General features: G+C 48.0%; 12 protein-coding genes across 12 annotated transcripts; 5 read left to right on the plus strand and 7 right to left on the minus strand.

The window, feature by feature from the left end:
• Positions 1-55: 55 nt before the first annotated feature.
• M431DRAFT_16494 (hypothetical protein) lies at positions 56-1,448 on the plus strand. The gene is made up of 2 exons (XM_024913002.1): positions 56-1,008; positions 1,118-1,448. Exons 1-2 carry the CDS (start codon positions 137-139, stop codon positions 1,419-1,421), a joined length of 1,176 nt encoding a protein of 391 aa, XP_024774195.1. The 5' UTR covers positions 56-136; the 3' UTR covers positions 1,422-1,448.
• A 2,132-nt stretch (positions 1,449-3,580) lies between these two features.
• M431DRAFT_84690 (hypothetical protein) lies at positions 3,581-4,183 on the minus strand (the record flags this gene model as incomplete). The annotated part of the gene is made up of 1 exon (XM_024923462.1): positions 3,581-4,183. A coding segment is annotated over one exon (603 nt), but the record flags the coding sequence as incomplete, so codon positions are not given.
• Positions 4,184-6,617: 2,434 nt separating this feature from the next.
• M431DRAFT_5187 (hypothetical protein) lies at positions 6,618-9,053 on the plus strand (the record flags this gene model as incomplete). Its single annotated transcript, XM_024920372.1, has 3 exons — positions 6,618-6,947; positions 7,023-7,403; positions 7,479-9,053. The coding sequence occupies 3 exons, from the start codon at positions 6,618-6,620 to the stop codon at positions 9,051-9,053; spliced, it is 2,286 nt and encodes a 761-aa protein (XP_024774197.1).
• Positions 9,054-9,273: 220 nt separating this feature from the next.
• M431DRAFT_519838 (hypothetical protein) lies at positions 9,274-11,415 on the minus strand (the record flags this gene model as incomplete). The annotated part of the gene is made up of 5 exons (XM_024920404.1): positions 11,230-11,415; positions 10,984-11,158; positions 10,709-10,930; positions 10,408-10,637; positions 9,274-9,942 (listed from the first exon to the last, which is right to left on the minus strand). Exons 1-5 carry the CDS (start codon positions 11,383-11,385, stop codon positions 9,274-9,276), a joined length of 1,452 nt encoding a protein of 483 aa, XP_024774198.1. The 5' UTR covers positions 11,386-11,415.
• A 1,033-nt stretch (positions 11,416-12,448) lies between these two features.
• M431DRAFT_85982 (hypothetical protein) lies at positions 12,449-13,989 on the plus strand (the record flags this gene model as incomplete). Its single annotated transcript, XM_024923624.1, has 4 exons — positions 12,449-12,782; positions 12,846-13,219; positions 13,283-13,579; positions 13,639-13,989. 4 exons carry the CDS (start codon positions 12,449-12,451, stop codon positions 13,987-13,989), a joined length of 1,356 nt encoding a protein of 451 aa, XP_024774199.1.
• Positions 13,990-14,203: 214 nt separating this feature from the next.
• On the minus strand, positions 14,204-15,379 carry M431DRAFT_142482 (hypothetical protein; the record flags this gene model as incomplete). Its single annotated transcript, XM_024912643.1, has 1 exon — positions 14,204-15,379. One exon carries the CDS (start codon positions 15,377-15,379, stop codon positions 14,360-14,362), a length of 1,020 nt encoding a protein of 339 aa, XP_024774200.1. The 3' UTR covers positions 14,204-14,359.
• A 1,390-nt stretch (positions 15,380-16,769) lies between these two features.
• Positions 16,770-17,361, minus strand: M431DRAFT_142486 (hypothetical protein; the record flags this gene model as incomplete). The annotated part of the gene is made up of 1 exon (XM_024912644.1): positions 16,770-17,361. One exon carries the CDS (start codon positions 17,359-17,361, stop codon positions 16,906-16,908), a length of 456 nt encoding a protein of 151 aa, XP_024774201.1. The 3' UTR covers positions 16,770-16,905.
• A 1,858-nt stretch (positions 17,362-19,219) lies between these two features.
• Positions 19,220-20,670, minus strand: M431DRAFT_16501 (hypothetical protein). Its single transcript, XM_024913003.1, has 3 exons — positions 20,093-20,670; positions 19,600-20,011; positions 19,220-19,526 (listed from the first exon to the last, which is right to left on the minus strand). The coding sequence occupies exons 1-3, from the start codon at positions 20,184-20,186 to the stop codon at positions 19,280-19,282; spliced, it is 753 nt and encodes a 250-aa protein (XP_024774202.1). The 5' UTR covers positions 20,187-20,670; the 3' UTR covers positions 19,220-19,279.
• A 776-nt stretch (positions 20,671-21,446) lies between these two features.
• On the plus strand, positions 21,447-22,126 carry M431DRAFT_115200 (hypothetical protein; the record flags this gene model as incomplete). Its single annotated transcript, XM_024911926.1, has 2 exons — positions 21,447-21,652; positions 21,735-22,126. The coding sequence occupies exons 1-2, from the start codon at positions 21,484-21,486 to the stop codon at positions 22,124-22,126; spliced, it is 561 nt and encodes a 186-aa protein (XP_024774203.1). The 5' UTR covers positions 21,447-21,483.
• A 247-nt stretch (positions 22,127-22,373) lies between these two features.
• Positions 22,374-22,814, minus strand: M431DRAFT_84928 (hypothetical protein; the record flags this gene model as incomplete). The annotated part of the gene is made up of 3 exons (XM_024923490.1): positions 22,374-22,478; positions 22,587-22,711; positions 22,784-22,814. 3 exons carry the CDS (start codon positions 22,812-22,814, stop codon positions 22,374-22,376), a joined length of 261 nt encoding a protein of 86 aa, XP_024774204.1.
• A 1,192-nt stretch (positions 22,815-24,006) lies between these two features.
• On the plus strand, positions 24,007-24,726 carry M431DRAFT_84878 (hypothetical protein; the record flags this gene model as incomplete). Its single annotated transcript, XM_024923483.1, has 1 exon — positions 24,007-24,726. One exon carries the CDS (start codon positions 24,007-24,009, stop codon positions 24,724-24,726), a length of 720 nt encoding a protein of 239 aa, XP_024774205.1.
• Positions 24,727-25,043: 317 nt separating this feature from the next.
• Positions 25,044-25,928, minus strand: M431DRAFT_85240 (hypothetical protein; the record flags this gene model as incomplete). Its single annotated transcript, XM_024923531.1, has 1 exon — positions 25,044-25,928. The coding sequence occupies one exon, from the start codon at positions 25,926-25,928 to the stop codon at positions 25,044-25,046; it is 885 nt and encodes a 294-aa protein (XP_024774206.1).
• Between the last annotated feature and the right edge of the window lie 491 nt (positions 25,929-26,419).

Here is a 26,419-nt window from a genome sequence, read left to right on the forward strand (position 1 = left end):
TCGACGAAGAATGGTTGTCATGAAGCAGAAGTATAAATGAAACAAAAATCTTTGAATGGAATGGATTTCTGGACGCCCGTGAGCCAGTGCGTTCTGCAATTTAGCAAAAGTTTCTCCGCTTCTCACAACCTTGAACATGGCACCTTCACTTGTTGCGGCGTTGCTCTGTAGCTTCGCGCTATTCGATCTCTCTCAAGCGGCGCCTTCGTCTACTATCGATTCCCAACCCCTTGATTCACGCGCTAGTTTTGTTCACCCGGGTCTCCTCCACACCGAAGCAGACTTTACCCGTATTAAATCGAAGGTTAACGCGAAGACAAATCCGTGGTATGCGGGTTGGAACAAGTTGGTGGCTCATGCCAACTCCGGCTATGTGCCCAGCCCGAAGCCCACCGTCTATCGAGGCACGGGTTCGCCTGAGAATTATGCCAGCTTGTATCGTGACGCAGCTTCTGCGTACGCCAACGCCATCTACTGGAAAGTCACAGGGGACACGGCATACGCCACGGCTGCAGCGAAGACACTGGATGCTTGGAGTAGCACTCTCACCTTCATCGACGGTACCTCTGACAAGTTCCTCGCCAGCGGCATCTATGGATACCAGCTGGCTAATGCGGCCGAGATCCTTCGTGGCTACTCTGGCTGGACGGGTCTTGCTGCCATGAATACTATGCTTAAAAATGTGTTCTATCCTATGAACCATGACTTCATAGTCAACCACAATGGTGCCAAGATCGATCACTACTGGGCCAACTGGGACCTGGCGAACCTCTGCACCATGTATGCTATTGGTGTTTTGTCCGACAATGCCACCATGGCAAACGAAGCCGTCAACTACTTCAAGAGTGGTGCGGGTAATGGGGCTATTGAGAAGACCATTTGGGTTACATACACTGAGTCGGGGAGCAGCAAAATCCTAGGGCAAAACCAAGAAGCTGGGAGGGACCAGGGGCATGCCATGCTAGATTTTGCGCTCCTGGGAGTGCTTGCTCAGCAAGCTTACAATCAGTGAAATGACTTGTTTGGCTACCTATCCAACAGAATCTTAGCAGGGTAAGAACATTTGTCTCGATCTCTACGTTAAGTCACAGCATGAAGCAAGGCTAACAATGGTTAGGGCGGAATACGCAGCCAAGTACAACCTCGGCTTCGACGTTCCTTACACCACTTATGTCAACAGTGATGTGACTCAAAGTGTCATCAGTAACAACAGTCGTGGTGATATCCGCCCAATCTGGGAACTGATCTATGGCCATTACGGATCCCTCAAAGGTTTGAACGCAACCTGGTCGAAGCAGTATCGTGACCTAGTTGTGACCAACGGAAGCGGAGCCGAGGGTGGTGGCGGAGACTATGGCCCGAACAGCGGCGGCTATGACCAGCTCGGATTCGGTACTCTTCTGTACCGTCTGGATGCTTGAAGTCCCAGCTTATGGGCTGAAAACTGCCAATCTCCCAGCTAGGGAGCTTCGAGGGCGCAATCAATGGCACAATTCGCGTAGAAAGCATCAAGTTCAATCATTATCAGTTATAAATGTACCATATAAGTGACATCAGTATCTCATAAACTACTTCAATATATGTACTTTCTACCACCTTGCAGACACGGGGCAATCATTTGCTATAGAGAACCTGATGAACGCCCAATGCTCTTTGATACTGTTGTTAATGACAAGAAAAAGCTCGCTATTTAACGTATAACAATCTCCTCAAAATCGAATATATCATTTTCGTGATCAAAGAGCTCACCATGCATGATACCGTGGACATACACTTCTCCTATCAATTCATATACCTTAATCGCATGAAGGCTCTTATCTGTTTGACTCCACCAACCTCCTTTCTTTTCCTCAAATGGTATATCCATCATAGGCAGCTTTCTGTCTTTATCGATGTAGAGAGGACGGAGCAAAAATGGCCATTCTGACCCCTGAATTGCCCATACCTCGTCTTCTTTTCCCATTCTCTCGGGGCCAAGCCCAAGAAGCATCTTCGTTACTTCTTGCCGGTCGCTGGCTCCAGAACAAGTGAAGAATCGTCTGACGTACTCATCGTCCAACTGCATCGCAAACACAGCCCTTCCTCTTGCCCAATGAAATTGACGAATAAGATGTGAACAAGTTTGTGAAAAGTCGGTTGCATCATCCATGTCACGGACACAACTGAGGAAGTCGTGTTTGTCAAATATTCGTGATGGCATCTTTAAACGCTTATAAGCCTCATAAAGGTACATTTCGTCGATTCCCTTTATTGACTGTGCACGCGAGATGATATCATAGGTATCTTGAGTAAGGACGTAGTCAACAGTTTCATTTCCAGCAGCGGACGCCAGCTGCACGCACAAATACTGGGATATGCCGTCTACAATGAATCTCTCAACTTTCCACACCGGCAAAGATGGACCATTGAGAGATGTGAACTTATTGCCAGGGTGCCAAGATCCCAAAGAGATACAAGACAGGAATACTTCAACAGGCGACAATTGTTTGGAAGATAGGTCTTTATCCTCGCAACGGATAGGATATTTTGATGCTAATAGGCTTAGGGGGGCAAAAACGTTCATTAAAAAGGTAGCACACGGTGCCCACTCTAGGGCTGAAGGGAACCTTGAAGACCCTCTTGAAATACCCAACTTTCGACCAAACACATGAAGGTTATTGCCCTTGACGTGGAAGCGTTGCGTCTGTACGGCCACAGCTGAGCCATGAATGTTGAAATCGCTCTTGGAACTATTCAGGAAAAGAGCACCACCATTAGATAATGAAAATTGTTCCCGGTTGGCCAAATTTGGAACCCATGAAGGTAATTCGTGCTCGATATCCACCCAAGATGGAACACTTCGGCGTTGAAGCTGATACCCGGGCCTGTCGCCTGTTTGCACTCCAGGAGTGATGAGCGCAACTGCTCTAATACCCAATTTACTGTGCATGAGACGAAGAATGAAAGCTCGGAAAACGTCGGCAGTTGAAAGACTGTAGTCTGGAACAATTGGGTTGTATGAGATTATGGATGAATCAACATCATTGGTCGTGTTAGACAAGCGCTCCATGATTGCTTCTGCCAAGCCAAGAATTCCATAAACAAAGTCTCTTGGGTCTGTAGCATAGGTATTTGCACTGCGCCAGAAAACCCAGGCCAAAACAGATTCATAGTCCGGCACGCTGTGTTCACCGCTAGCCACTCCTGGTATCTGAGAAACAAACTTCATGAGTTGATTCATATCTCCCAGGCATGCCCTTAATATGCTCTGCTGCATTACTGCTGTACCAGCAGTCCCGTTATTTCCATATTGCAATTCCATTGTAAGTCCAAGGGTTTGCAGAAACAATGCTGCATTATGAAGGTCATCTGGGTTTATGAAATGATCTCCACAAAGGATCCTGATCTTTTTTGCCAAGGCGAACTCTTGCAGTGTCCAGAGTCGGTGAAACCATCGTCGCGACATAAAACTGATCAGCGTATCCCATTCATCTTTTGATAGCAAATGTTGTGGATACTGCACGAAGAGGCTTCTTGATGCGTTTGCCCCAGGAGTCCATGCGGTTCCATACGTTTGTGCCATGGTAGATAGATCGCCTAACACGAGATCAAGGGCTTTGGCTTCAGAGTCTGTAGTTGGTCCAAGCCAGACATCAACGACCGCAGCATGTTCGTAAATCTCCTTCATCATAGATACCTGCTCACTACGCTCTCTCGTATTGTCCTGGTCAATACATAGGGAGTCAATCCAATAATATGTCCCTTCATCTAGCTTGATAATGCGATTCAAGGCCAGAAAAAGATTCTTAGGCATGGACGTTGGAACGCCATGCTGACCTTTATAGCGGAACACTGGATCTTCATGCTCAGGTACTCCGCGAGCAAACCCCCAAGTGTAGCTCAATGCGTGGTATGCAGGGGCTGCGACCAAGGGAAACACACTCCAAGACAAAACAATATCTGCATCTGCAGTTGAGTTGATCCGCACCAGGCGGATGCAACCGCCATGGGGAAGGCCACCATCCCTATGAGGCCGGCAAGGGTCAGTCAGATAATAGCGCGTCAGGCTGAATATGGATCCAGGGAAAGATCTTTGATCGAATTGTGATTTATCGAGTGTGAAATATCCTGCCACAAGTATTCCAACAACCAGAGTTGCAGTAACGATGTCTAGCAGAAGAAGAAGCAGGTGATCTAGAAGCATTTTCCGCTTATTACGGCGGTTGCTTTGGTGCACAGTAACATGTGACTAGAGAGTGATGTGAGGAGGAGTCGTTCATGCAGACTCGCAGAATAGTCCAAAGCCAAGCAGTTTAATCACGTGAAGAAGGATCATCAGCTCCATGTAGACAACAAGAACTCTAAGTACATCTATCTTTAAGGTCTTTTACCCCTGTATGTGATTGAATTGTTTTCTTTTTCTCTAGTTCTCTCCTTAAAAGAGTCGACTTAAATGATCGTGGACGAACAAAGTCCGCCAAATTTTAAAGAGAAAAGCTTATATAGGGTAACACGACTGTGTTACACCTGAACATTATTCCTCCACTACCTAGGAAAGCAACAGTGCGAGACAAAGAGAAATGAGCCACGAAATATGCCCTGGTAAATAGAGGCCTTTAAATCATTATTGCACCAAGTATACTTGTTACGAACTACACTTTGAGCTGATTAGAGTCTCTCTATGTATACTTGGTAAGATGTCAGATTTAGCGCTTCTAGTTTTCTCGATTGTAATACAATAATGGTGGAAAGATCTGCTTATCTTTATATTGGAAGAAGAAAAAAAGAAAAAAGAAAAAGAATAGTGTCAAAGTGACGCGGATTCTTTTAAAGATACTCATGCAGAATTACTCAATAACGTGGCTCTTAGACTCGAGTTCAAATTGAAATGAACTGACACACAGCAGTTGCTCCAGTAAAATCGTACTAGCCACTCAGTACAATTGACATGCATGTAGTCTTTGTTGACGAAGGTGAAGTGAATCTCTCATTCTTATTATAAACATGGCAACTTGCAGATTCTCATAGAGATATTTTATGGCTCTAGACGTGTAATTCGAGAAATCTTCGTTCAATTATATCGAGAGTGTATGAAGCACTGATTTGAAACCCACTTGATCGACTCTCAGCCGCTGGCGGCTGGGATGCGCGCGCACCGCCCTTGACGCCTAGGCTCTGTATTTGTCCCGAACAGGGCAATAGAACACATGTGGGACAGTTATGTGGACCAATTTTACCACCTAAGCAAGATGCAAAGCCATATTGAACAACTTGGGGAATTAGATGAGAGCCAGAGAGGGAGTGCTGATGGCAATTGTAAAATCGGCAAATGTTTTGTAAATGCATGTGTATAGACTTTGCTATTATATCTAGAGCGGCAATCAGTGGACCCTTACATGCGCAAAACTGCATGCATTGTCATCGCGGTGCTAATTGTTTGCATGCATGCTTACATGCAAGTTTTAGCATCATGGCTCTTAGACCGAAGTGTGTATGGTTCGTCACATGGCGGGCATCGCAGGATACAAGAATCCGTGAATGGCGAGAATGTATAAAAATAGCTGTGAGCAGATGGCGCAATGCCCTTATGAATGAATATTGTGCCGCTTGCAGGCTTTGAAGTAAGTTGCGATATCATTTAATACAAGGTCATATGTAGCGCAAAAGTTGTCTCAAAGGCCAGTAAAAACGCATCACATATAATACTATGCCCCCTTTTGTAGCAACTCAAGAATATTATATACGCACAGAATCCATCAAAGCTGTCTCGTTAATAAACGAATGAACTTCGGCCAATTATGTCGAATTTATATCTAAGCGGAGAATGAAAGCCCGAATATCCAACTGCTCGCGGAGGGTGCTCCTCCGGATGTACTGAGTCGCTGACAACTACTGGAAGAGGACACACTCGGCTGCTCAAATATCCGACCTAGTGTAGTCTATTGCTCATTATGTCTCTGCAGCAAATGTACCCTTTGGGCTAACAATGCCGAGCAGCTATAAGCACTGGACACAAGTATCGCTCGGTAATACCAACTCGGGCTAGCTACCTACATTAGAACACAAAGTACCGAGAGCTCACCAACGGCCAAGCTGCTCTGTAACGCGCGAAAGCTCGGATAGTAGCATCCGAAGCCAGACTGAGTGGCCAATCCGCGAACAAAGTTGCCCCCATCTTTAAACTTCCCCTCCACCATGAACCCCGCTTGTCCACTTGGATGCCGGCCCAGAGCTAGAAAGGACGTGGGCCTTTGAAATTGCGAGGCGGCGGTTCGTCAGACAAGCAGGCGATGACACAACCGCCGCCAATAGTGTTTCACCGCAGATCCAGATGAGGATTGAGAGCAGCGCAATCGCGACATGTCGGAAGCCCGATGACATGCGATTTGGCCGTGAGAGAACGCGGGGTTGTCCGCAACCCCTCTCCAATTCTCTCCTCTTTGCTTGGCGTTTTATATGATCTGGTCTCCTCTTTTTTGCCTTTCTCTCGTCTCTTACACTTTCTGTTTCTTTCTTCTTCACAACCTTCTTCAGTAGTCTCGACAAGTTTTGCTTCTGGAAGTGACAAGCTTGCTTTATACTGTACCCTCTACTGTTGTCAATCCCTCTTCGTTTGATACCAATTACAGACAGCAAAAATGGGCGACGCCGGCAAGTGTCCTGTGAACCACGTCAACGCCGCGGGCGGCGGAACCAGAAACAAGGATTGGTGGCCCGAGTCTCTCAAGCTCAACATTCTTCGCCAGCACACAAATGTGACGAACCCCCTTGGAGCCGACTTTGACTATCCCACTGCTTTCAAGTCTCTTGACTATGCTGCTGTCAAGAAGGACCTCACAGCTCTTATGACTGATTCCCAAGACTGGTGGCCCGCTGATTTCGGTCACTACGGAGGTCTGTTTGTTCGTCTGGCGTGGCACAGCGCTGGTACATACCGTGTCTTTGATGGTCGCGGTGGTGGTGGCCAGGTAAGCACCCTTGAATGTTATTATTTCGACCAACACTTTGGACATATGTAGCTGACCTGATTTTCCATGTAACAGGGCCAACAACGATTCGCACCACTTAACAGCTGGCCGGACAACGTGAGCTTGGACAAAGGCCGTCGTCTGCTGTGGCCCATCAAGCAAAAGTATGGCAACAAGCTCTCATGGGCCGATCTCTTCATCTTGTCCGGCAACGTTGCTCTCGAGTCCATGGGATTCAAGACGCTTGGTTTTGCCGGTGGCCGTTCAGACACCTGGGAAGCCGATGAGTCTGTCTACTGGGGTGGCGAAACCACATGGCTCGGCAACGATGTTCGATATTCCCACGGTTTTGCAGGCCCTAATGACCCTGCCGGCGCAGGCCACGGCGTCCTCATCTCCGACGAAAAGAAGCACAAAGATATCCACTCTCGCGACCTGGAGTCTCCCCTCGGTGCTGTATGTTTTCTCTTCTTTTATTTCTATCTGGGTTTAGCCACAGAAAACATTTAGCTGACGATACAACGCGTATAGGTACACATGGGTCTGATTTACGTCAACCCAGAGGGCCCTGATGGTAGTGCCGATATTTTGGCTGCCGCTCGGGACATCCGTGTCACTTTTGCCCGCATGGCCATGAATGATGAGGAGACTGTCGCTCTTATTGCTGGTGGCCACACCTTCGGTAAGACTCACGGTGCCGGTCCTGCAAGCCATGTTGGCACTGAGCCCGCCGGTGCTCCGCTCGAGAACCAAGGTCTCGGCTGGGTCAGCTCCTTCAACTCTGGAAAGGGTCCTGATGCCATTACCAGTGGTCTTGAGGTTACCTGGACCAAGACACCAACTCAGTGGAGCAACCAGTTCTTCGAGTACCTCTTCAAGTTTGAATGGGAGCTCACCACAAGCCCTGCCGGTGCCAAGCAGTGGGTTGCTAAGAACGCTGATCCCATCATTCCCCACGCTTTTGATTCTTCCAAGAAGCTGCTACCTACCATGTTGACCACGGATCTGGCTCTGCGCTTTGACCCTGAGTACGAGAAGATCTCTCGCCGTTTCTTGGAGAACCAAGATCAGTTCGCTGAAGCTTTTGCCAAGGCTTGGTTCAAGCTGACGCACCGTGACATGGGACCTCTCAGCCGATACGTTGGCCCTGAAGTCCCCAAGGAGGAATTCTCCTGGCAAGATCCCATCCCCGCTGTCAACTACACTCTCATCAACGACAGCGACATTGCCACGCTCAAGAGCCAGATCTTGGCATCCGGCGTGTCACCATCCAAGCTTGTTTCCACCGCATGGGCTTCTGCCTCGACCTTCCGAGGTAGCGACAAGCGTGGTGGTGCCAATGGTGCTCGTATCCGCCTGTCACCCCAAAAGGACTGGAAGGTGAACAACCCTCCTCAGCTGGCCGAGGTTCTGCAGGCTCTGGAAAAGATTCAGCAGAACTTCAACGGCTCTCAGAGCGGCAAGAAGGTTTCTCTTGCTGACCTGATTGTCCTGGCGGGAGCTGCTGCTATTGAGAAGGCTGCCAAGGATGCAGGACACAACATCACTGTCCCCTTTACTCCTGGTCGTAACGACGCTACTCAGGAGCAGACTGATGTCGAGTCAGTTGGCCACCTCGAGCCCTTTGCTGATGGCTTCCGCAACTACGGCAAGTCGACTCCAAGAGTCAAGCTGGAGCACTTCCTCGTTGACAGGGCACACCTTCTGACCCTCTCTGTTCCCGAGCTGACCGTTCTTGTTGGTGGTCTACGTGTTCTGGGTACCAACTTTGACGGATCAACTCACGGTGTCTTCACCAACCGTCCCGGAACTCTGACCAACGACTTCTTTGTCAACCTCCTGGACATGGGAACCGTCTGGAAGGCCAACCCCTCTGACGGCGACCTCTTCGAGGGCAGCGACCGCAAGAGCGGTGCCAAGAAGTGGACTGGTACCCGTGTTGACCTTGTCTTCGGCCATCACCCCGAGCTGCGTGCCGTCTCCGAGGTCTACGGCAGCTCTGATGCCAGCCAGAAGTTTGTCAACGACTTCGTCACTGCTTGGACAAAGGTCTCCAACCTGGATCGCTTTGACCTTAAGGAGTCTGACTCAAGACCCCGCTTGTAAATCCGAAGCTTGGCGCAAAGGAAATTTATTTGATGCCGCTCAATGTTTGATGTCACAGTCTGAATATTTGTACGACCAGAATGTATTTAAAATAAAAGCATCGAGCTGTATGTAAATAATAAAATTGGTAAAACTGTAACTGTATGCCATCTAGTGGTCAATGTGCGTGAAAATGACTGTTAAATAATCTTTCAGATAAAATTTCTTCTGATATAATCCCTCATCTTCGCTCAATCTGCCTCTCGATTGCCTCCCTCCAACTATCCAAATTTCTCACTACGAGTCCTTCAACCTTTGCCTCGTCATCCCACTTCCTGAGCTGGCACATTTCCTGGCACCACGGACCAGAGCTGAATTCCTTTACTTCTTCTGAAGACATTGGCCCGCCTTGGTAAAATAGGCTCTTTTTGCTTGCTTCTGAGAGCAAGTCATTATAAGACTCGTCTACGGCACACAAATAGCGTTTGGCTGCTACGTGCGATTCCACCAGGCGAGCGACTTTGTCTGAGAAGCCTAGTGAGAGCAAGAGGCGGGCTCCCAGAGTCTCATGGCCGACACGTCCAACGCTCTGTGTAGTCGGAGCATCTCCCAAGTTTTGAATCGGAAGACTTGCTGAGACAATCAAGTCATCTGCTGGAGCAAATTGCCCAACATCATGAAGTAGCGCAGCAACCTGTGTAGCTTCGTCCACGGCTGGAGATGCCTCGGCGGCTAACGCAGCACATTGCAGGGAATGCTGCAGCTGAGAGATTGGCTCGCCGATGTAGGGAGTGTAGTCTGAGGCTTGAAGAATGGAAATTATGTAAGAGGTGACAGCCTCTGGCTCAAGGGTTGCAGGGATGGCCATTTTGATGATGAAAGTGACGACAGGCAATAAGGCTTGCCTGGGCTTTGGTGACCAGTATGCAGACGACTGGGACACATTAGATATACGGCATTCATGCACATATAATCTGTGGGTAAGCACTATATCGGCTATGTGAGAGACTGGAGTATTCGCTCCATATCTCCACCCCCCAATCTTCATGCATTAAAACGTGGATGGATCGTCCACTCGGCACAATGCCGTCTGCACGTGGATGGGTCAAATCCTGTTACAAAAGATCTAGCCCAGGGATCGACTTGGAAGAGTGGTCCGCTTTGAATCGGTTTATATGAACTTCTTTGAGAGAACTTGAAGAACCATCTTTTGAGTAAAGCCCAAATACACATGGCGTTTACTTTATCGGGTAATATGAAACATCACCATCTCTAGGATAATGCAAACTAATTCTTTACGTAAATATTCTTCCAGAGCTAGCTAGATTATTTGTAAATTTTGTATCTAGAAAGCTAGCTGCCGGCCGGCATCAACGCTCAGCATCGGCGAACCGAACGCGTATCTCAAAGCTCCATCTTCATACGTCTCTCCCTTCTTACGCATGTGAGTGGCAGGCCACTCTTTCTTCCTCAGCTCGTAGTAATCCCTATGCAAATCGCCTTCACTCGCACGGTTATACGTAGCATAGAGCGCTTTGCGGTTCTCATTGCTGTGGTTAGGTCCACTGCGGTGAGCCAAGTATGAAGTAAAAATGAGCAGCTGGCCTGGTGAAAATGTCAGACAGTGCCCGATATAGGTAGGAAATCATCATTCATGGCTAGGCAATTGCACCTACCGGGCTCGAGCTCAACAGGCTTCCACTCATGAGAGTCAACCCACTCATCGGTGATGCAGTGATCTTCAACGTTGAGGGGAATATCCATGTTGTGGCTAGCATCAACAACCTCCAGGCCTCCGTTGTTCAGAGTCGATTTGTCAACAGCAAGCAAGATTGTGAGATGCTTCACATCTTTAATGTGATTGTAAGCCACGGCATCAATGTGCGGCGCAAATCCACCTACTTCAATTAGCCATCTCGCTTCTTTCTCACAGGAATACAAAAACACCTACCACTTCCTGCGAGCTTGTAATTAATCTTTTCCTTAAAAAGATACATGGGCTCTCCTGAAAGCTCCTCCAGAATACCCAAGAGCCTTTCGCCGCGGAGTAGTCTATTGAACCCCTCGTGGCTATCCGCGTAATTTTCTGTACGGCAGAGAACCGTCTCTCCACGAGAATTTATCTCCTGTTCATTATTGTAAATACGTCTCTAAATCACCACATGTAACATGAGTTATGATGGTAAAGTCATCTCACCTCGTAGGGCATAAATTGAGAGTCGGCAGTTGGCGTCCAGTCGTGGACCTCCTGCGCCCACTTCTGTACTTCAGCAGTCTCGGCATCGTTGAGGGTATCTCGAACGATGAGATAACCATTCGCCTTGAAGAAGGTAACCTGTTCAGCTGACAACATGGTAATGCAGTGCACTCTCGATAAAGGATTAACGACATGGGTAGCAGGACCTGCATAGAGCTTACCAGCTCTTTTGTAACCCCGAACTCCTCCTCTTTCTTTTACCCGCCCTTCCTCTTACACGAACGGCTTGCATCGCATCGTATACTCGGAAGTTTCCCGCCAAGCTAGGCATATCGCTTACGGGAATGCTCTCCCTAGCCGATGGAGATCATTCTTCTAGGATCCACGTCGAGAAGCTTGTGGATTACGGGACCACCCCACCAAGTGGCTAACATGCCGAAACTGGACAAACTGGAGGGCTGCCGGTGCGCCTCCCGATGAATCAAGCGATATTCTCGGCCCACGTGGGTTCCTCTGCCGGCCGATCGGCACGAGATACAACTTCTCGAAGCGATACAACACCAATCGCGAGGCAGATGGCCAGAATCCTGATGGACAGAAAGGGTATGATTGACAAACCTGCAGCTGGAAATGACTTCTCACCAACACACGCACGTGGGAATCGGAAAGCTCACGAGTGCTTCAGTATGTCGCCTTCACGAACCCCTCAGTGGATGATTTGGACTTTTGCGTTCGTAATGATATCAGCTTCTAGCAGCGGTTCGCCGCTTTACTACGGGTCTATCAAGATTTACTGCTTATATGCCCTCTTGATACGAGTCGAGCAAAAGTTCACCAATGATTCGCAGCTGCATCTATTCACGTGCATGGTCTAGAGATAACAGGCGAGTTCATCGGCGAACCAACCTTGTTATCGTCTGCCGCATATAAAGTTATATTGCATAAAAGTATAAGTCCCCAGTTCGGTGCAAACTTTCCTTGAGACAAGACACTGAGACACTGAGGGGGAACAAAACCTTTCACTCACACCCTTTTCCGTTCTTGCTGTTTTAAATCTTGGTAAAATTATTTACAGCAAATAGCAAGGATGGATGCCAAGACTGCTCAGGTCGATGAAGTGGCTGTTTCGCCAACCCTTGAGCCAACCAACGACTCCAACAAAGATGTTGTTGCTCAGCCAAGCACTCTATCGCGCGCCAGCCGCATCTCGTCAATCTTGATGGTACTTGTCGGCGGCTTGGCCCTTTTCTCAGACGGTTACAATGCACAGGTCATCGGATACATGAATCCTCTCTTTGCAGAGCTGTATCCGGATGCATTCACCTCGACCATCAAGACCAGATTGTCCAACGCGTTTCTTATCGGTGAAGTGTTTGGCATGCTGTTCTTTGGCTGGGGAATCGACAAACTTGGTCGCCGGACTGGTATCTTCTTTGCAACTCTGTTTTTAATCTTGGGTATTATTCTGGCTACTGCGGCGCATGGCAAAACCCCCACTGGCATGTTTTGGATGATGATCGTTGGCCGTGGTGTTGCTGGGTTCGGAGCTGGAGGTGAGTCTCATGTCTCGAAGCGTTAACAAAAAGTTCGGTCACTAATGAGATCCGCGACAATAGGAGAATATCCCACGTGCGGTACTGGCAGTGCCGAAGCTTCGGATGAGACTGCCTTTGTGAGGCGACGCCGTGGCATGCTCGTCGCTGTCGCTACTGATTTCGCCATTGATCTGGGATTTGTGATGGCCGGTGTCATCGTGCTCATTGTCCTCGCAGCCTACCATCAGCATATCAACGATGGCGTGTGGCGTGTCTCCTTTGGCCTCGGTTTCATTCTTCCTGTTGGACTCTTGTTCTTCCGTCTTCGGTTGATCAACTCATCGCAGTATAAGAAGCATGCGATGAAGACGCACATTCCATACTGGCTAGTGATTAAGCGCTATTGGAGACCCATGCTCGGAACATCTCTGGCATGGTTTTTCTACGATTTTGTTGTAAGTGAAACTTGATATCATTAGGAAGTATAAGATGATGATGTAATAACCTCTGTTCAACAGACTTACCCGTTCGGAATCTTTGGTTCCACCATCATCGGAACTCTGAACCCCAACAACACCCTCGTCCAAAACATCGGCTATGGCACTGTTCTCAACTGCTTTTACCTTCCTGGAACTCTTATTGGCGGTCTTCTCATGGACAAGATTGGTCGCAAGCAGACCATGGCACTGGGTTTCTTCCTCTGGTCGATTCTTGCTTTCATCATTGGAGGCGCTCTCAACCCCATCACGAGTGTATTCCCGCTCTTTGTCGTTTTGTACGGAATCTTCAACACCCTTGGAGAAATGGGACCAGGTGTACGTATATCCCATATCCACAATCTGAACCTGCTCGCAGTGAGACTAAAACTTCCCAGGTTGGCACTTTTCTCTGCGGAGCTGAATCCTTTCCAACGCCAGTACGAGGCCACTTTCTCGGTCTTGCCGCTGCCGTTGGAAAAGCAGGTGCTGCGATTGGGACCCAAGTTTTTACACCCATTCAAAACTCTTTTTCGGATTCGCAAAAGGGAGTTCAGGGAGTCTTTCTTATCGGCGCCGCATTTGCCATGGTTGGCTCTCTTGTCACATGGTTCTTGATCCCTGACAAGGAGAAGGACCTTGAAAGTGAAGACACCCGATTCCGTGCGTATCTTGAGGAGAATGGATATGAGGGAACTTTTGGAGAAGCAGCCGATGACGAAAATAAAAGCTCTGCTTTCCATATTTAGACCCCACTGGTTTAAAGAAGAGGAAGAGCTGGATAAAATTCCAATCAGCCGAAAAGTATGCTATATTTAACGCCTATAAAATGTCTATTGAGTAATAAATAATGACTGTAGCGAGTAAATGACCTCTCGTGCATTTCGCTTTTTCAGCAAAGGTATCCCAATTGTGTTGCATCCGCAAATATTTATGTAGAAAGTTGCTGAGCAATACCGTAGACGAAGTGGTTCTAGTCCATCGCTGTTATTGTCCGAGCGACAAAGACAATATTAATGGTAATAGGTAGCCACCATAAATTACGGCTTGAATATCGTTGTTATCGTTGTTTGTTTAATGTAGCGACTTGTGCATCGTTGCAAATTCCAGCGCCATTATTTATGCCTTGCTGGAAACATGGATAATCACCTTTCCACCACTTGAACCCTTCTTGAGATGCTCAAAGGCTTCCAAAGCCTCTTGAAACTCAAATGTCGAGTCAATGACAGTTTTGATCACTCCGTCTGCCAGCCACTTTGCAACTTGCGCAAGATCGTCACGGTCATTCTTCGTCATGTACAGCACGAATTGGTGTTTACCTCCGCCCAAGAACGAAGGCAGGAATTTCGCCGCCAGGACGTTTTTAACACCACTCAAAGATGCCGGACCACCAACCAGTACAAAGGCTCCCTCTGGCTTAAGGTAATGGCTCGCCTGGTGGTAAAGGTCTGAAAATGAAGAGCCGACGTTATCGACAATGTGATCAAAGATTTTGCCGTTCTGTTTCAATTGCGCCACGACGTCCCCGGTCTTATAGTCGATAATCTCATCCGCTCCCACTCGCTCGCAAAGCTCCTTCTTCGCTGTAGAGCAAGAAACCGTGACGTGGCACCCAAGAGCCTTTGCAATCTGAATGCCAATGGTGCCAACTCCTCCAGATCCACCATTAATAAAGACTTTGGAGCCGGTTTGGATGTATGGCTTGATGGACTGATATGCTGTTAAAGCGGTTGTCGGCGCACCGGCAGCGAGATCTAGATCGAAATTTGGCGGCAAAACTGCATAATCTGCGCGATTGGCGATGACATATTGAGAGAGCGCCCCAGGGCCCTTGGTAGGGTCCAATCGAACTAATACGACGTCACCAGTCTTAGTGTCGGTAACATCATCTGCTACTGAGACAACTCGGCCGCTGAGATCCATGCCTAGTGTTTTAGGGAAGGTTGTGATCGCTTTGGACGCGAGGCCCAGCCTGAGCACTTTGTAATCTGCAGGATTAAGGCCTGCGCTGGCAACTTCGACAAGAACTTGTCCATTTTGGAGGGGCGCGGTTGGCTGCGCTGCATTGTCGAGCAGCTTCAAGGTCTCCTCGATAGGTCCAGGAGCGGCAACTTGCCACGCCTGCATTGTTTTGGACATGATGATTGTAGAGCGTTTACAGGATGTGAAATGATTTATGGTTGAAAAAGCATTTGAAGAAGAAAGCTTTACAGGCAAAGTCTTCTTCCTTGGCGAAGAGGCGAAATAGTAGACATATAGTCGCTCCAAGCCGAGGATGAATGAAACAGTGTACGGAAGAATGTCCGCCAATGGCATCATAGACGGCGAAGCCGAGTCATGGACGCGGACACAACTAACTAATTAGGAAACCTCCACCTTCTGCAAATGTCACCAGCTTTTAGGAAAATGGAGTGATCGGTCGAATAGAGTGTCCGTTAGTCAGGAACTGGCGGATCCGCTTTTGCGCAAGATCTGGTCAATTAGTCCGTCCGAATCTTGAAGTGTAAGATATTGCGCCAGCCGAGGTTGAAATCTGCCGAGTTGTAGATGATGCTATGCCAGCTGCAGAAAGACTAGATGTTTAGGAACAGGAGGCTAGTCCTTGGCTTGACGATCGACCTACAGAAATAAACGACTGATCACATTATTTACACAATCAAAAGTGATGAACATCTCCCTGGGGCCCCGTAGCGCCCAAGGTTAGTCTATCATAGAGCTTGCTAGAGAGCTCGACGAATAGGCAGCAACTTCCAAGCTTCCAAGCAGAACTCCCAAGCGCTTGGAATATTTCATACAGGCCCTCAAATAATCTCTAGGCACAGCGAAGTAATATTGGTAACAATGCAAGCGCTTTGGTAAGTAAATCCCGTAACATGACAATATTTCCACGATTTGAGTAAAGCCGATGTACTACGATGGTTGTGTGCTGAAAGCGTGAATATCAGTCATAATGACTCACAGACTGCAACCAACATAGAATAGTGTCTGAAGTCGCCAGGATTTTGGGCGTTTCAAGGGATTCGCATTTGATTTGTCGGACTATGCGGGTTCCGCCGTCAATCACGGCTCATGTCTCTAACGTTCGGTTCGATCGGCCGCTACCGATCGGACCTAATCTAGGATTTAATTCAAGTAAATTAATTTGTTGATTAATCATAAAATTTGGTAAAGTTAGCCCTTGTAGTTCATCAAATCACATAGGGCGTTAAAGCAATATGCTCACAAAATGCTTCGCAATGCTACGATGCAGAGGACTAGCTCATTCTGGAAACGGATGCATGAATCAAAACGATGAATGATTACATGATCTTTGTTTCTTCGTTATGGGCTATGCATTTATACAAAATCTCATTGTGGTTGAACCGATATCGGCAGCCCTTCTCTTACATATCTCAGAACGGGCAAAGTTTTTATGTGTCAAATTGCCAGACTGTTTTTCTGACTGCAATGTATCATTTCCATGGATTCTCATAATCATATGTACGGCATAACTCCAACAAGCAACAGTTTATACAATTAGTAAGAAATGACGTATCCGACCAATCAAACTATATTCCAGCTTGTTCCTTCCCACGCTCATTTTCCATCGTGAGCACTTGCAAATATCCAAAACAGCTCATGAGATCCACATTGACCTTATGCCACGTGTATTTCCTTCATCCCTTTCATGGTTCGCAAATGTATGAATAGCACACCAAGATGTTGCTCAAACTGCAGGCAGCGCTGAATTCATTGCAGTCCTTGATGCTGTTATCGCCAGGCCAGCACTGGCCTTGCACGGAGCCGTCTCCTCCAGCAATGTAGAACAACCATGTACCATCGCCCTGCAGATAAAAGTTCATGTTTCCCACGCCGCACATGCCGTCAAGTTCGAAATAATTGGATCCAGTATCGTGAATGCCGTATTTTGGCGTTTCGCCATTAATGACATGGCCGGTACGATCTCCATCCATCATGCATTTGCAGTTGTAGTAGTTGGAAGGACAAGCAACGGCGTAGTCTTCAAGACTGCCACCCCAGCCAGGGGCGATAGAGCATGGTCCTGTCAGGATGTGGAAATCGGCTGCTGCATAGCTCGCAAAGCCAAGAGCAGCAAGAAGTTGAGTCGTTGAGAACTTCATATTGAAATGGTAGATGAAAAGTGGACTTGTATGGATGAGTTAAAGATCCAGAGACTGTCTTGGCTGGTATTTATCTCTTTTTCAACTATTGTTCGGCAGGAATGCCAACGCCTTTTATATCCTTCATATCAACTCACCCTGAGATATCCTCGGGTCAATGATTTCCAATAAGACCTGAGCCTCTCATCTACCCACTCTTCGTAATGTCGTCATAACTAACAGATAATTGGAGCCGATACTGAATAGATCGCTCGCTTAAGTTTGTTCATTCTACCTGCTATTTGTGGAAATACCATGTCCTAGAAAGAGTGGTCAGACGGGCCCTCGGCTCAGCCAATATCTACGACTTATCATGACCAAATCCCAGCTCCATTCAGCCGGTTGGAGCAAAAACTGGCGACAGTCTGCTGGCACTACGTCAGAGCAAGAGTATACATGGTCTCTAACTGGTATAATTTACATAATGCCAGACCCCTGAAACCCGAATATATCACCGCAAGTCATGCCAAGACCGTTGATCGTCGAGGAGTTGCGAATTGCGTCCTTCGGCGGATGCTAAACTGGGGTATATATCTACACATCCTTGAATTAGGTATGTAGGTGGGCGAACACTGGTTATGAAAGGCTTGGACCTGCCTATCTGGGGAGTAGCATGCGATTCGCGCATAATATTGGATTTCGTGGAGCAATTTGGCAGTTTGAGTGTCCTCTAAAACAGACACAAATGGTGAGAGATAGATAGCAAACCTTCTACATTCCTTTTCTGTCAGGGATTACCTAGATTTGTAGCCGATAGTATTGCATACAAAGAGAACTATGTAGTAACTTACTTTTAAACCGAGAGATCAAATTGTACTGGAAAACGAATCATGTTAATTTCTTGAGCAGAAATAAGTTGGGCAAATATCACCAAACCCCTGTTGATAGATGGACTAATTACTAGTAGCTTCCCTGCTGTTGTTCATACTAGTTGAGGCTATGAGCTAGCCGTTCGCCCTGAAAATCTCTACCAGATTGTTGCTGATCTTGAACTCAAAAATGCTTCCCTGCGGCTTCTTTTTCTGTTGACCGGTTATTATGCTTATATTAGGCGTTTCTTCAAGATTGTGGAGCGACTATTCCAAAAATGTGAAAAAACGCATGTCCGCGTAAGCATCAGTGGTAAGCTTCATAACCTGTGAGGCTCATTCGGATTAATAAACGCGTGTCTATACGGGAAAATACGAAACCAAATAGGAAACCATTGTGTCATTCTGGAAACGGATCCCCCCATGGGGTGTTACTAAATGCTGACCATCGTGCAAGGGCCTGATGTCAATCATTTGTCAATTGAGTTCCACCTGGCGGTGGTGTTACTCGCACCAATAGAGGTACAAGAGGTTCACAGTTTGTGAAAACATATGTTCTAGTTACTCGAATCAATATACTATTTGGGCAAAACTATGCGCGGCAGCCATGATGCTGCGTACTGGTGTTCTAACGAGCGACTTCACCAAAACCAGATTGAGTACTCGGTTGCTACCTTCCGTTGCAGCTTACTCCGTAAACAGAAACACAATCGTATGTAATAGGGAGCTTCCCCTATCCAAGAACTATGACCAGAACTTTTGTCTATGCCTGTTTTCATCCTGAATCAAACAGAATAAACAAGTACCTAGTGCTCTTCCGTCCAGTAGGAGTATTTGAAACCCATAACCTGCAGCTGAACCCCCACTAGGGCGTACAAACATACGTAATCTGACCGTTTGCCAAGCAGCCAAGCAGTATGCTAGAGGGGATGGCGGGACACATCTATCCTTGGCGCAATAAGTTTGAGATTTCACCGTCATTAACAAGTAAAAGATGACTTTGGGTATCAGATTCTTTCTTTTACATATTTTTTTATATTGAAACCGCCCCAACTACCAACTCTCTCCGCCTAAAGGTGCTTGGCGAAGAAGTCGGCGGCCTGCTTATAACCGCGCTCATACTCCTTGACATTAGCCTCGTTCTTCAGGTCAGCTCTGGCGCCCATCCATCCGTGGTGCATAGTCTCATAAGTAGTAGACTCAATCTTATCGCCCATAATCTCCTTGTACAGAGCAACCTTGTCGGCAGGCTCATCCTTGGAAGCCAGCAAGAGATGAGGAGCTGTCTGGACCTTGGCGTCATTCTCATCCATGAGACTACATGATACATACTTGGTTAGCGAACAATGTCACATCCTTCATGAACACTCTCTCAAAAAAAAAACCTTACCCAGGATGAGCCGTTCCGCTGGCGCTGAATCGTCGACCAACACCCTCGTTGCCCTCTCCGCAAGCCAAAACAGCCAGCTTGCCGCCCCAGCAGAGGCCAAACAGACCCCAGTTGCCCTCCACGGCCGGGAACTTCTCCGTCAGTGCCTTACGGAGGACCAGCAGCTTCTCCAGGTTGGTCTGGGGGTTGCCAGTGGAGCCAAAGAAGGCCTGCACCTTTTTCTGCTTCTCCTCAGTGTCCATGGGAACGGCGTCAATGTCCAGACCCGGGCCGTCAAAGAAGTCAGGAACTAGGACGACGAATCCAGTGTGAGCGGAGAGACGGTCAGCGCCCTGGATGGTCTGGTGCCAGATGCCGAAGATGTCGTAAATGTCGATAATTCCCTTGGTGGCATTCTCAGGTCCCACGATGTCTAGGTGTCATGTATCAGGAATGCTGCCCTTGTGCCGTCGAGGTTGAGGCTGAGGTTCATTAGAGATGGCTCAGATCTTACAGGTGTTGATGCCGGCAATCCTCTCGTATTTGCCCTTGGGAGTGTAGTCAACGGTGACCGGAGCCAACTTGCAGCACGCCTCGCTAGTAGCCATGGTGTCTAGTTTGATGTGTGAGGAGATGAAAGTGAAGAGGGAAAAGAAGAACAGGTGATTGTATCAAGACTTTGAAGCTCAGCGAGTTGTTGACAAGCATAGTGGGCTTCATTTTTCTTGCCTTTATATACCCAGCTTGCACCTCGTTTTCCACCTCCTTCTCCTCGGGGTGGGTCTTGCGCGGACAAATTTGACAATCGGTAACGGCACAGTAGCTTCATAGTTACAAAATGGGATCTTCAAACCCGCCAACGAGAAGGCCGAGTCCTGGGATTGGCAGTTGGAAGGGTGGAAGGGTGGAAGGGCTCCATATCGAGCTTTGGTTATTGCCGGCGTCGGTGCCGATACGGCCGGCGGGTGTGACTGCGGCAAATCCCCGAGAGGGCGGCAAACCGCCGAGAGGGGCTCGAAGACAGCGAGTCGCGCAGTTTAGTTTATGAGAAGATTATTGTTCTGTTTTGGGAGAATTTTGATGGTATCTCCAAAGCTTGGCATCGAGAACAAGATGTAGTTGTGGTGTTTACATGTATGTACTCAACCAACACGCTTTTGCGTAACGGACATCCATTCTCAGTCTAATAAACAGCACCAATGCAAATCGCCGCCTATCAGTCTTTTTTTTTTCTTTAAGGCGGGGTCAACTGCGCGGAATTCTTTTCCATCTCACCCCGCTTTTAGCGACAGCCCGTCTTAGATCCAGAATGCGCAACTGAAAGAACCAAAAGCAGCACATTCTTGATTAGACCCATGCAATAGATATAAATTGGAGCTTTTCTGTGAAGATACGAATTACTTACCTATTCGAGATTCCTCCATAAAGTCCATATGATCTTAAATCCGTGTTAACTCCGTGCAAGTGGTTTCTTCTTAAATACGGATGGCCTCTTGTCGAAACACGGAAGTCGGATTTGAGCCACTTTTGGCTTAGACGGTCCAGTGCGAGCAACAGAGTCTGAGCGTGTCATCTGAAGGTTTGAAACCTTTACTTCTACTTCCCTCGTGTCTATGCTTGTTATGTATTTAAATTTCATTTGTTGGTGATTCTTTGTGTGGCTACACGAAAGCATCATGACCATTGCCATTCACTACATCTACCCGAGACCTTGAAGATCAACCATCATGATATCGTCACAACTGTTACGTCATGTACTCTCATAGTAATATAACTTGTCAATGAGCAACTGTGAATAGTATTTGTGCCCAGTAATATCCTTTTTCTACGATCAACGTCTCAGGAGTGCCTGACATATTAAATTATATACCGTCTTTTCTATCCACAATTGTACTACATCTCGAAATGGCGGACCAAAACTGGAAAACGCAGCCACCTTACCAAGAGCCTGACCAGAATTTTAACAAGGCACTGGAAGGAGCCTGTCACTGCGGCAGAGTAAAATACTGGCTCAGCCAAGATAAACCTCTAGCCTCCAAATACTGTCACTGCGGCGATTGTAAAGTCATCCACGGTAAAGCATCTCCTTAACTTATCAGCCCACTTACTTCTCTGCATTATATCATGCTCCCAGATAGACTTATACCAAGTAATAGGTGCCCCTTTCCAATGGGCAGCAATATTTCAAAAGTCGGATATGGCATTCCAGAAAGGTGTCGAGAGCCTGCGCTTTTACAACTCAGGATCACAGTCACCAGAACATGAATTACCCTGCAAAGTGAGCTGCTCTCATTGCGGCACCCTCATTATGGATGAAGGACGAAACATGGTCCTGTTGTTTCCAACGCTCCTGTCATTTCAAAACGAAGACCAGAAGAAGAATTTCGCTGTCCAGTATGTAATTCCCCGGAATTTCGGTTTGGACAAGATATCTAACATTGCATGCATGTGCCACCTTTTCTATCCGCAGCGGGTTGTGGATATACCTGACGGAAAACCGAAATGGGCTGGGCTAGATAATAAGAGCGACCTGGTGGATGAAGTCTGACTTGAAAAGAAATAAAAAGCTCATGTCGATCCTTGCTGCTCGATATCATTTGACCTCATTCGCCATTCTCTCAGAGTGTTCAAATGAGATTGCCGACATCATTCCCTCAAAGTTCAATATCTGTATTTCCAGAGCACCAAAAGAAAACACGTGCACCATTCAAGATCCGGACCTTTAGAAATTTTTCTATTCCCGTTCCTCATGCATGGATGATATGTACACGGCGTCCCATCGTCCTCGCAGCACCCTAGTTGCTTCGTGCGCCCTCTTTTGACTCCCGCAGCTCGTTCATCTTGGCCACCCGCTTCTTGAACTCGACGTACTGGCATTTCTCGTAGCCGTGTCTCTCGTCCTAACATCCCCATCCGATACAAATTAGCAAAGACTGTCCTTTTGCTCCCAACGTTCTCCCCGTCCACATATCGCGGCTCGTTCGACTCCGGGCTGGATGAAAACATACCGTGCAACTCCACGGAGCGTACCAGGTCTCTCTTCGGCACTTGTTCAGGGGAATCAGGAGGTGAGCGCAGCTGTCTCTGTAGGCGAGAGGGAGCTTGGCATCGCGCATCTCCTCGCGGGTCGCCTCTGCGGTTGTGTCAGCGGCTGCGGATAGAGATTCGGGGGCTCATCGCAGTGAGCGAGAGCAGGTGCACTTACGCCGCGCATCTGTAGCTGCGTCGGAAGCCATTTTTGCGATTCAATTGGCCTTCGATGATGTCGTGGGATGAGGCATTCGGATGCCGCAAAGGTTCCAGTTCGGGTGAAGGTCGGCCGCTGGAGGAGCTGGTTTTGCGGCCCTAAATGTGAGGCAGCAATTTGTAATGGTACCTCAGCGCAAGTACCTCTTTCACTCACCCACTGCAAAAGAGCTGATCATGGTTCAACCATCATGAAATTGCAGTTCTCGACAAAGTAAACAACAGCCATTGAATGCTCATGCACTCACTACATGTCGATCGAGTCTCCTGATGACTCCCAAAATGTCGTCTCATGTCACCGAGTCCAGGCAGCAGCCGCACGATTCTTTGTATTAGTCCACGTCAAGCTACTGACTGTTGTTTGCTTGGTGCAGCTTCGAACTTGTCCTGTATCACCTCCTTCAGTACACAAACAAGAAGCACCTCAACAATGATTTCCCAGCCCAAATCTGAAACCAATGTTAGACATGAAAATTAAATCTTCACCACTATTCGCGACCCGCGACATTCCCAAACGCGCATCTCGCGTGCTGTCGCGCACCAAACTAGGCCATCCAGTAGCAAATGATTGGCTCCCAGCCTTCCGCCACGGCACCGTGAATCTCATTACTGCCCAAAGCCTCACTTTTTTCACGATGCAGCGACCAGCCACCACTAAAGGGCTGCAGAAAACATAAAAGTATGCGTCATCTGCTTATAGTTCATGCAAGTCAGCTGTTTTCGCGACGCGGCAGCACGAGATCGTGGCCAGTAGATGCTCGTTGTCCATGCGACGAGCGCGTTTGTCGTGGATCGTCGGGCTGTTGGGCTGAGATGAAGATTTTGCATGTTGCATGTTGCATGTAAGATAGTCTCTATATAAGTAGCGAGGCTGGAATCCCTTAGATGTGTGCTTTTCTTTGTATTCAATCTTGTTTCTGTACAACTATCTCTCTTTTGGTCTTTAAATCTTGCTCAAATTCTTTTTTATCAACTTGCTTTCTCTCATTTTTAAATCGGCATCCGTCTACAACACGGGCTTAATACGCATGCAACGACACACTTATTTGTGATTCACTCTTTACACCCAACGACCTGCTTAGGCATATTGTATCACCACGGCGCTTACTTTCATTTCAACTGCATTCACTTTTGACACCATACAAATAATTATACACTCTTAATAACTCAAAACATCTCACCATGGAATCTCATCCCGACGACATCATCGCCTGGCTCGTCCCAACCACACATCATTCTTGGGCCGACAAATCTACCCATCTCCCCGAAAACGCCTCCCGCATCATCTCATCCACAAATTCGTACCCATATCTCACATCCCGTCTCTCCAACCTCACAAACCATGCTCCCGGGCGAGCCATTCAACTCACATTCTCACAACCGCCTAAACGGCCAGGCAGCTTCATCCTCGGCACGGATCCAAGGACCTGCGATATCGTCTTACCCAGCGTCGAGGGTATATCGAAACAACACTGCGCAATCAGCTTCGACGCACAGTCAAGACTGGTGCTGAGCGACTTTTCAGAAAGGGGAACGCAGGTGTGGTACGACTGGGAAAGCAACGGCGATAGAACCGATTACTCGTGGATTCTCAGCAGCGGGTGCTCTGATGAGTTTCCCAGCATGGTGCAGCGCATCACGGTTGATATCCAAGGAGTGCGATTTCAAGTCGTTGTAAATGACCATTCGGATTGGAACACCTTTAGAGAACAGGTTGACCGATTCTGTGAGCAGCCTAGCTGGGAAGATGCTTCTCCCTGGGTTGACACGTTGCTACTGTCGTCAGCCATGACCCCCTTTCAACACGTTGTTGTAAAGAACACAACAAGCGAGCCAATTGGAGAGATATATCTCTGGAATTTGGCACGGCCATGGGAACCGATGGTAAAGGCATCGGCGTAGAAAATCAGAGTGCAGCCGGGACAGGATTCACGCAGCACACGTATCTGGTTTGGCATTTGTACAAAGTACTCTGCATTTTGGAATTATAGGATAGCTGAAGGGGTTGTCACAGCCCAACGACAGACACAGCCCATGCTTAGCAATGCAATGAAATAGTTGACTCAATTCTCAAATGTACAACGCTCATAAATATTGTGACAAGCCCCCATCCAAAGAGGGTATTATAGTAAACTCCGAAAGCATGTTTCCCCCGGCTGATGGCCTCCCTCTACCACTCGATGTCCTGTTAGTGATGCCAAAATTCTCTTTTCTCCCTTTTATGCTGTAGCTGCCTCTGCCTCTGCAGGTTGTGCCTCGGCTGGTTGCTCCGCCTCATCCATGAAACGAGTCATGGCAAACTCTGGAGCTCTTCTTCTCTGGATCTTGCGAGCCCCCTTGGTTCCTTTTCTCAAAGCTGCCGTTGCGGCCTCTTCCTTGACAAGTGCCTTTTCCGCCTCCCGGTCCAGCATGGTTCCCTCCAAACTGAGGTAGCTCGTCTCGCCGCTGACACCGACATCGAAGTTGCGAATGCGGAAACGAATCTTGCCCTTAACCTTCTTTCCATCTCCGTCAACCCAGAATCCCGTGCTGTGGATCTGGCGCACAACTCCGTGATCGTCCGCAGTAATCACGGATGCAGTCTCCTCCATACCATAGGCCTCAGGGTCCTCGTTAGAAACCCACTTCCAGGCAGATGGTAGGCGTCGAGCCTCGATAGAGGCGTTGAATTGACCAAAGCAGACGACACCGATGTGGCCCTCAGTCTGAAGGTTGATGCTGCCTTCCATCCACGCACCACGGCTGGGGACAAACAGATCGACCTCAGCGGTGATCCAGCCAAAGCCAACTGCGAACTCGTTGACTGACTTTAGGGTGGTCGGGTCGTCGTCTGAAGCGGCGGCGCCTTTGCGGCCGGGGTTCTCGCCCAGAGCGACGTTCTTGTAGTTCATCAACACACCCCTCAAGGACGGAACGTATTTGTTCTTGAGGTGCTGTAGGTGTTGGTACTCGCTGTTCGTTACTGGTTGCGACCAGCCGATGGGGTATATGGGCTCGTAAAGAGAAACAGTCTGGCTGTAGAATGGATACTGAGGGTTGGCAGGGATATCGGGAGGTTGGTAGATTTCAGAGGATGTCTGCTGGGTGGGTTGTTCGACATCCATGACACTAGCATCGGCATCGGCAGCCTCAGGAGCGTCATCATTCTCGGCTTCCTCGTCGGCATGCTTCTTGGACTTTTTCTTCTTCTTGGGCTTCTCTTCGCCAGCATCCTCGGCATCGTGCTCCTCTTCCTTGTGCTTCTTCTTGTGCTCCTTCTTCTTCTTCTTGTGCGTTACTTCGGCATCGTCGTCCAGCAGTTGTGAAGCCTCGACCTCTTCGTCCTGGTTCTCCTCGACGGATGCGCTCTTGGACTTCTTGTGCTTGCGGGTTCTGTCGGTTAGGGCATCCTCTTCCCTATCTCTCTTCTTTTCTGACTTGGACACCTTGTCCTTCTTGTGCTTCTTTTCGGATTTTGAAATTGCCGGCTCGGGCGACGCAATTGAGGCGGACATTTTGTCGCAAATCTTCCGGCCAATGCCATCAATGGGATGAATGAAGCTGCTTTGCTAGGGAAATTTTTTTTTCCAAAAGAGCTGCAGTGGCTTATCTTATC

The sequence above is a fragment of the Trichoderma harzianum genome (genome assembly GCF_003025095.1).
Source record: "Trichoderma harzianum CBS 226.95 unplaced genomic scaffold M431scaffold_6, whole genome shotgun sequence".
NCBI classification, from domain to species: domain Eukaryota; kingdom Fungi; phylum Ascomycota; class Sordariomycetes; order Hypocreales; family Hypocreaceae; genus Trichoderma; species Trichoderma harzianum.

Coding starts and splice junctions, on each gene's coding strand:
- M431DRAFT_16494 (XM_024913002.1), top strand. CDS start 137: ATGGCACCTTCACTTGTTGCGGCGTTGCTCTGTAGCTTCGCGCTATTC. Junction 1,009..1,117: donor GCTCAGCAAGCTTACAATCA/GTGAAATGACTT, acceptor AACAATGGTTAG/GGCGGAATACGCAGCCAAGT.
- M431DRAFT_16501 (XM_024913003.1), bottom strand. CDS start 20,186: ATGGCTACTAGCGAGGCGTGCTGCAAGTTGGCTCCGGTCACCGTTGAC. Junction 20,012..20,092: donor GATTGCCGGCATCAACACCT/GTAAGATCTGAG, acceptor CATGACACCTAG/ACATCGTGGGACCTGAGAAT. Junction 19,527..19,599: donor AGCGGAACGGCTCATCCTGG/GTAAGGTTTTTT, acceptor TGTATCATGTAG/TCTCATGGATGAGAATGACG.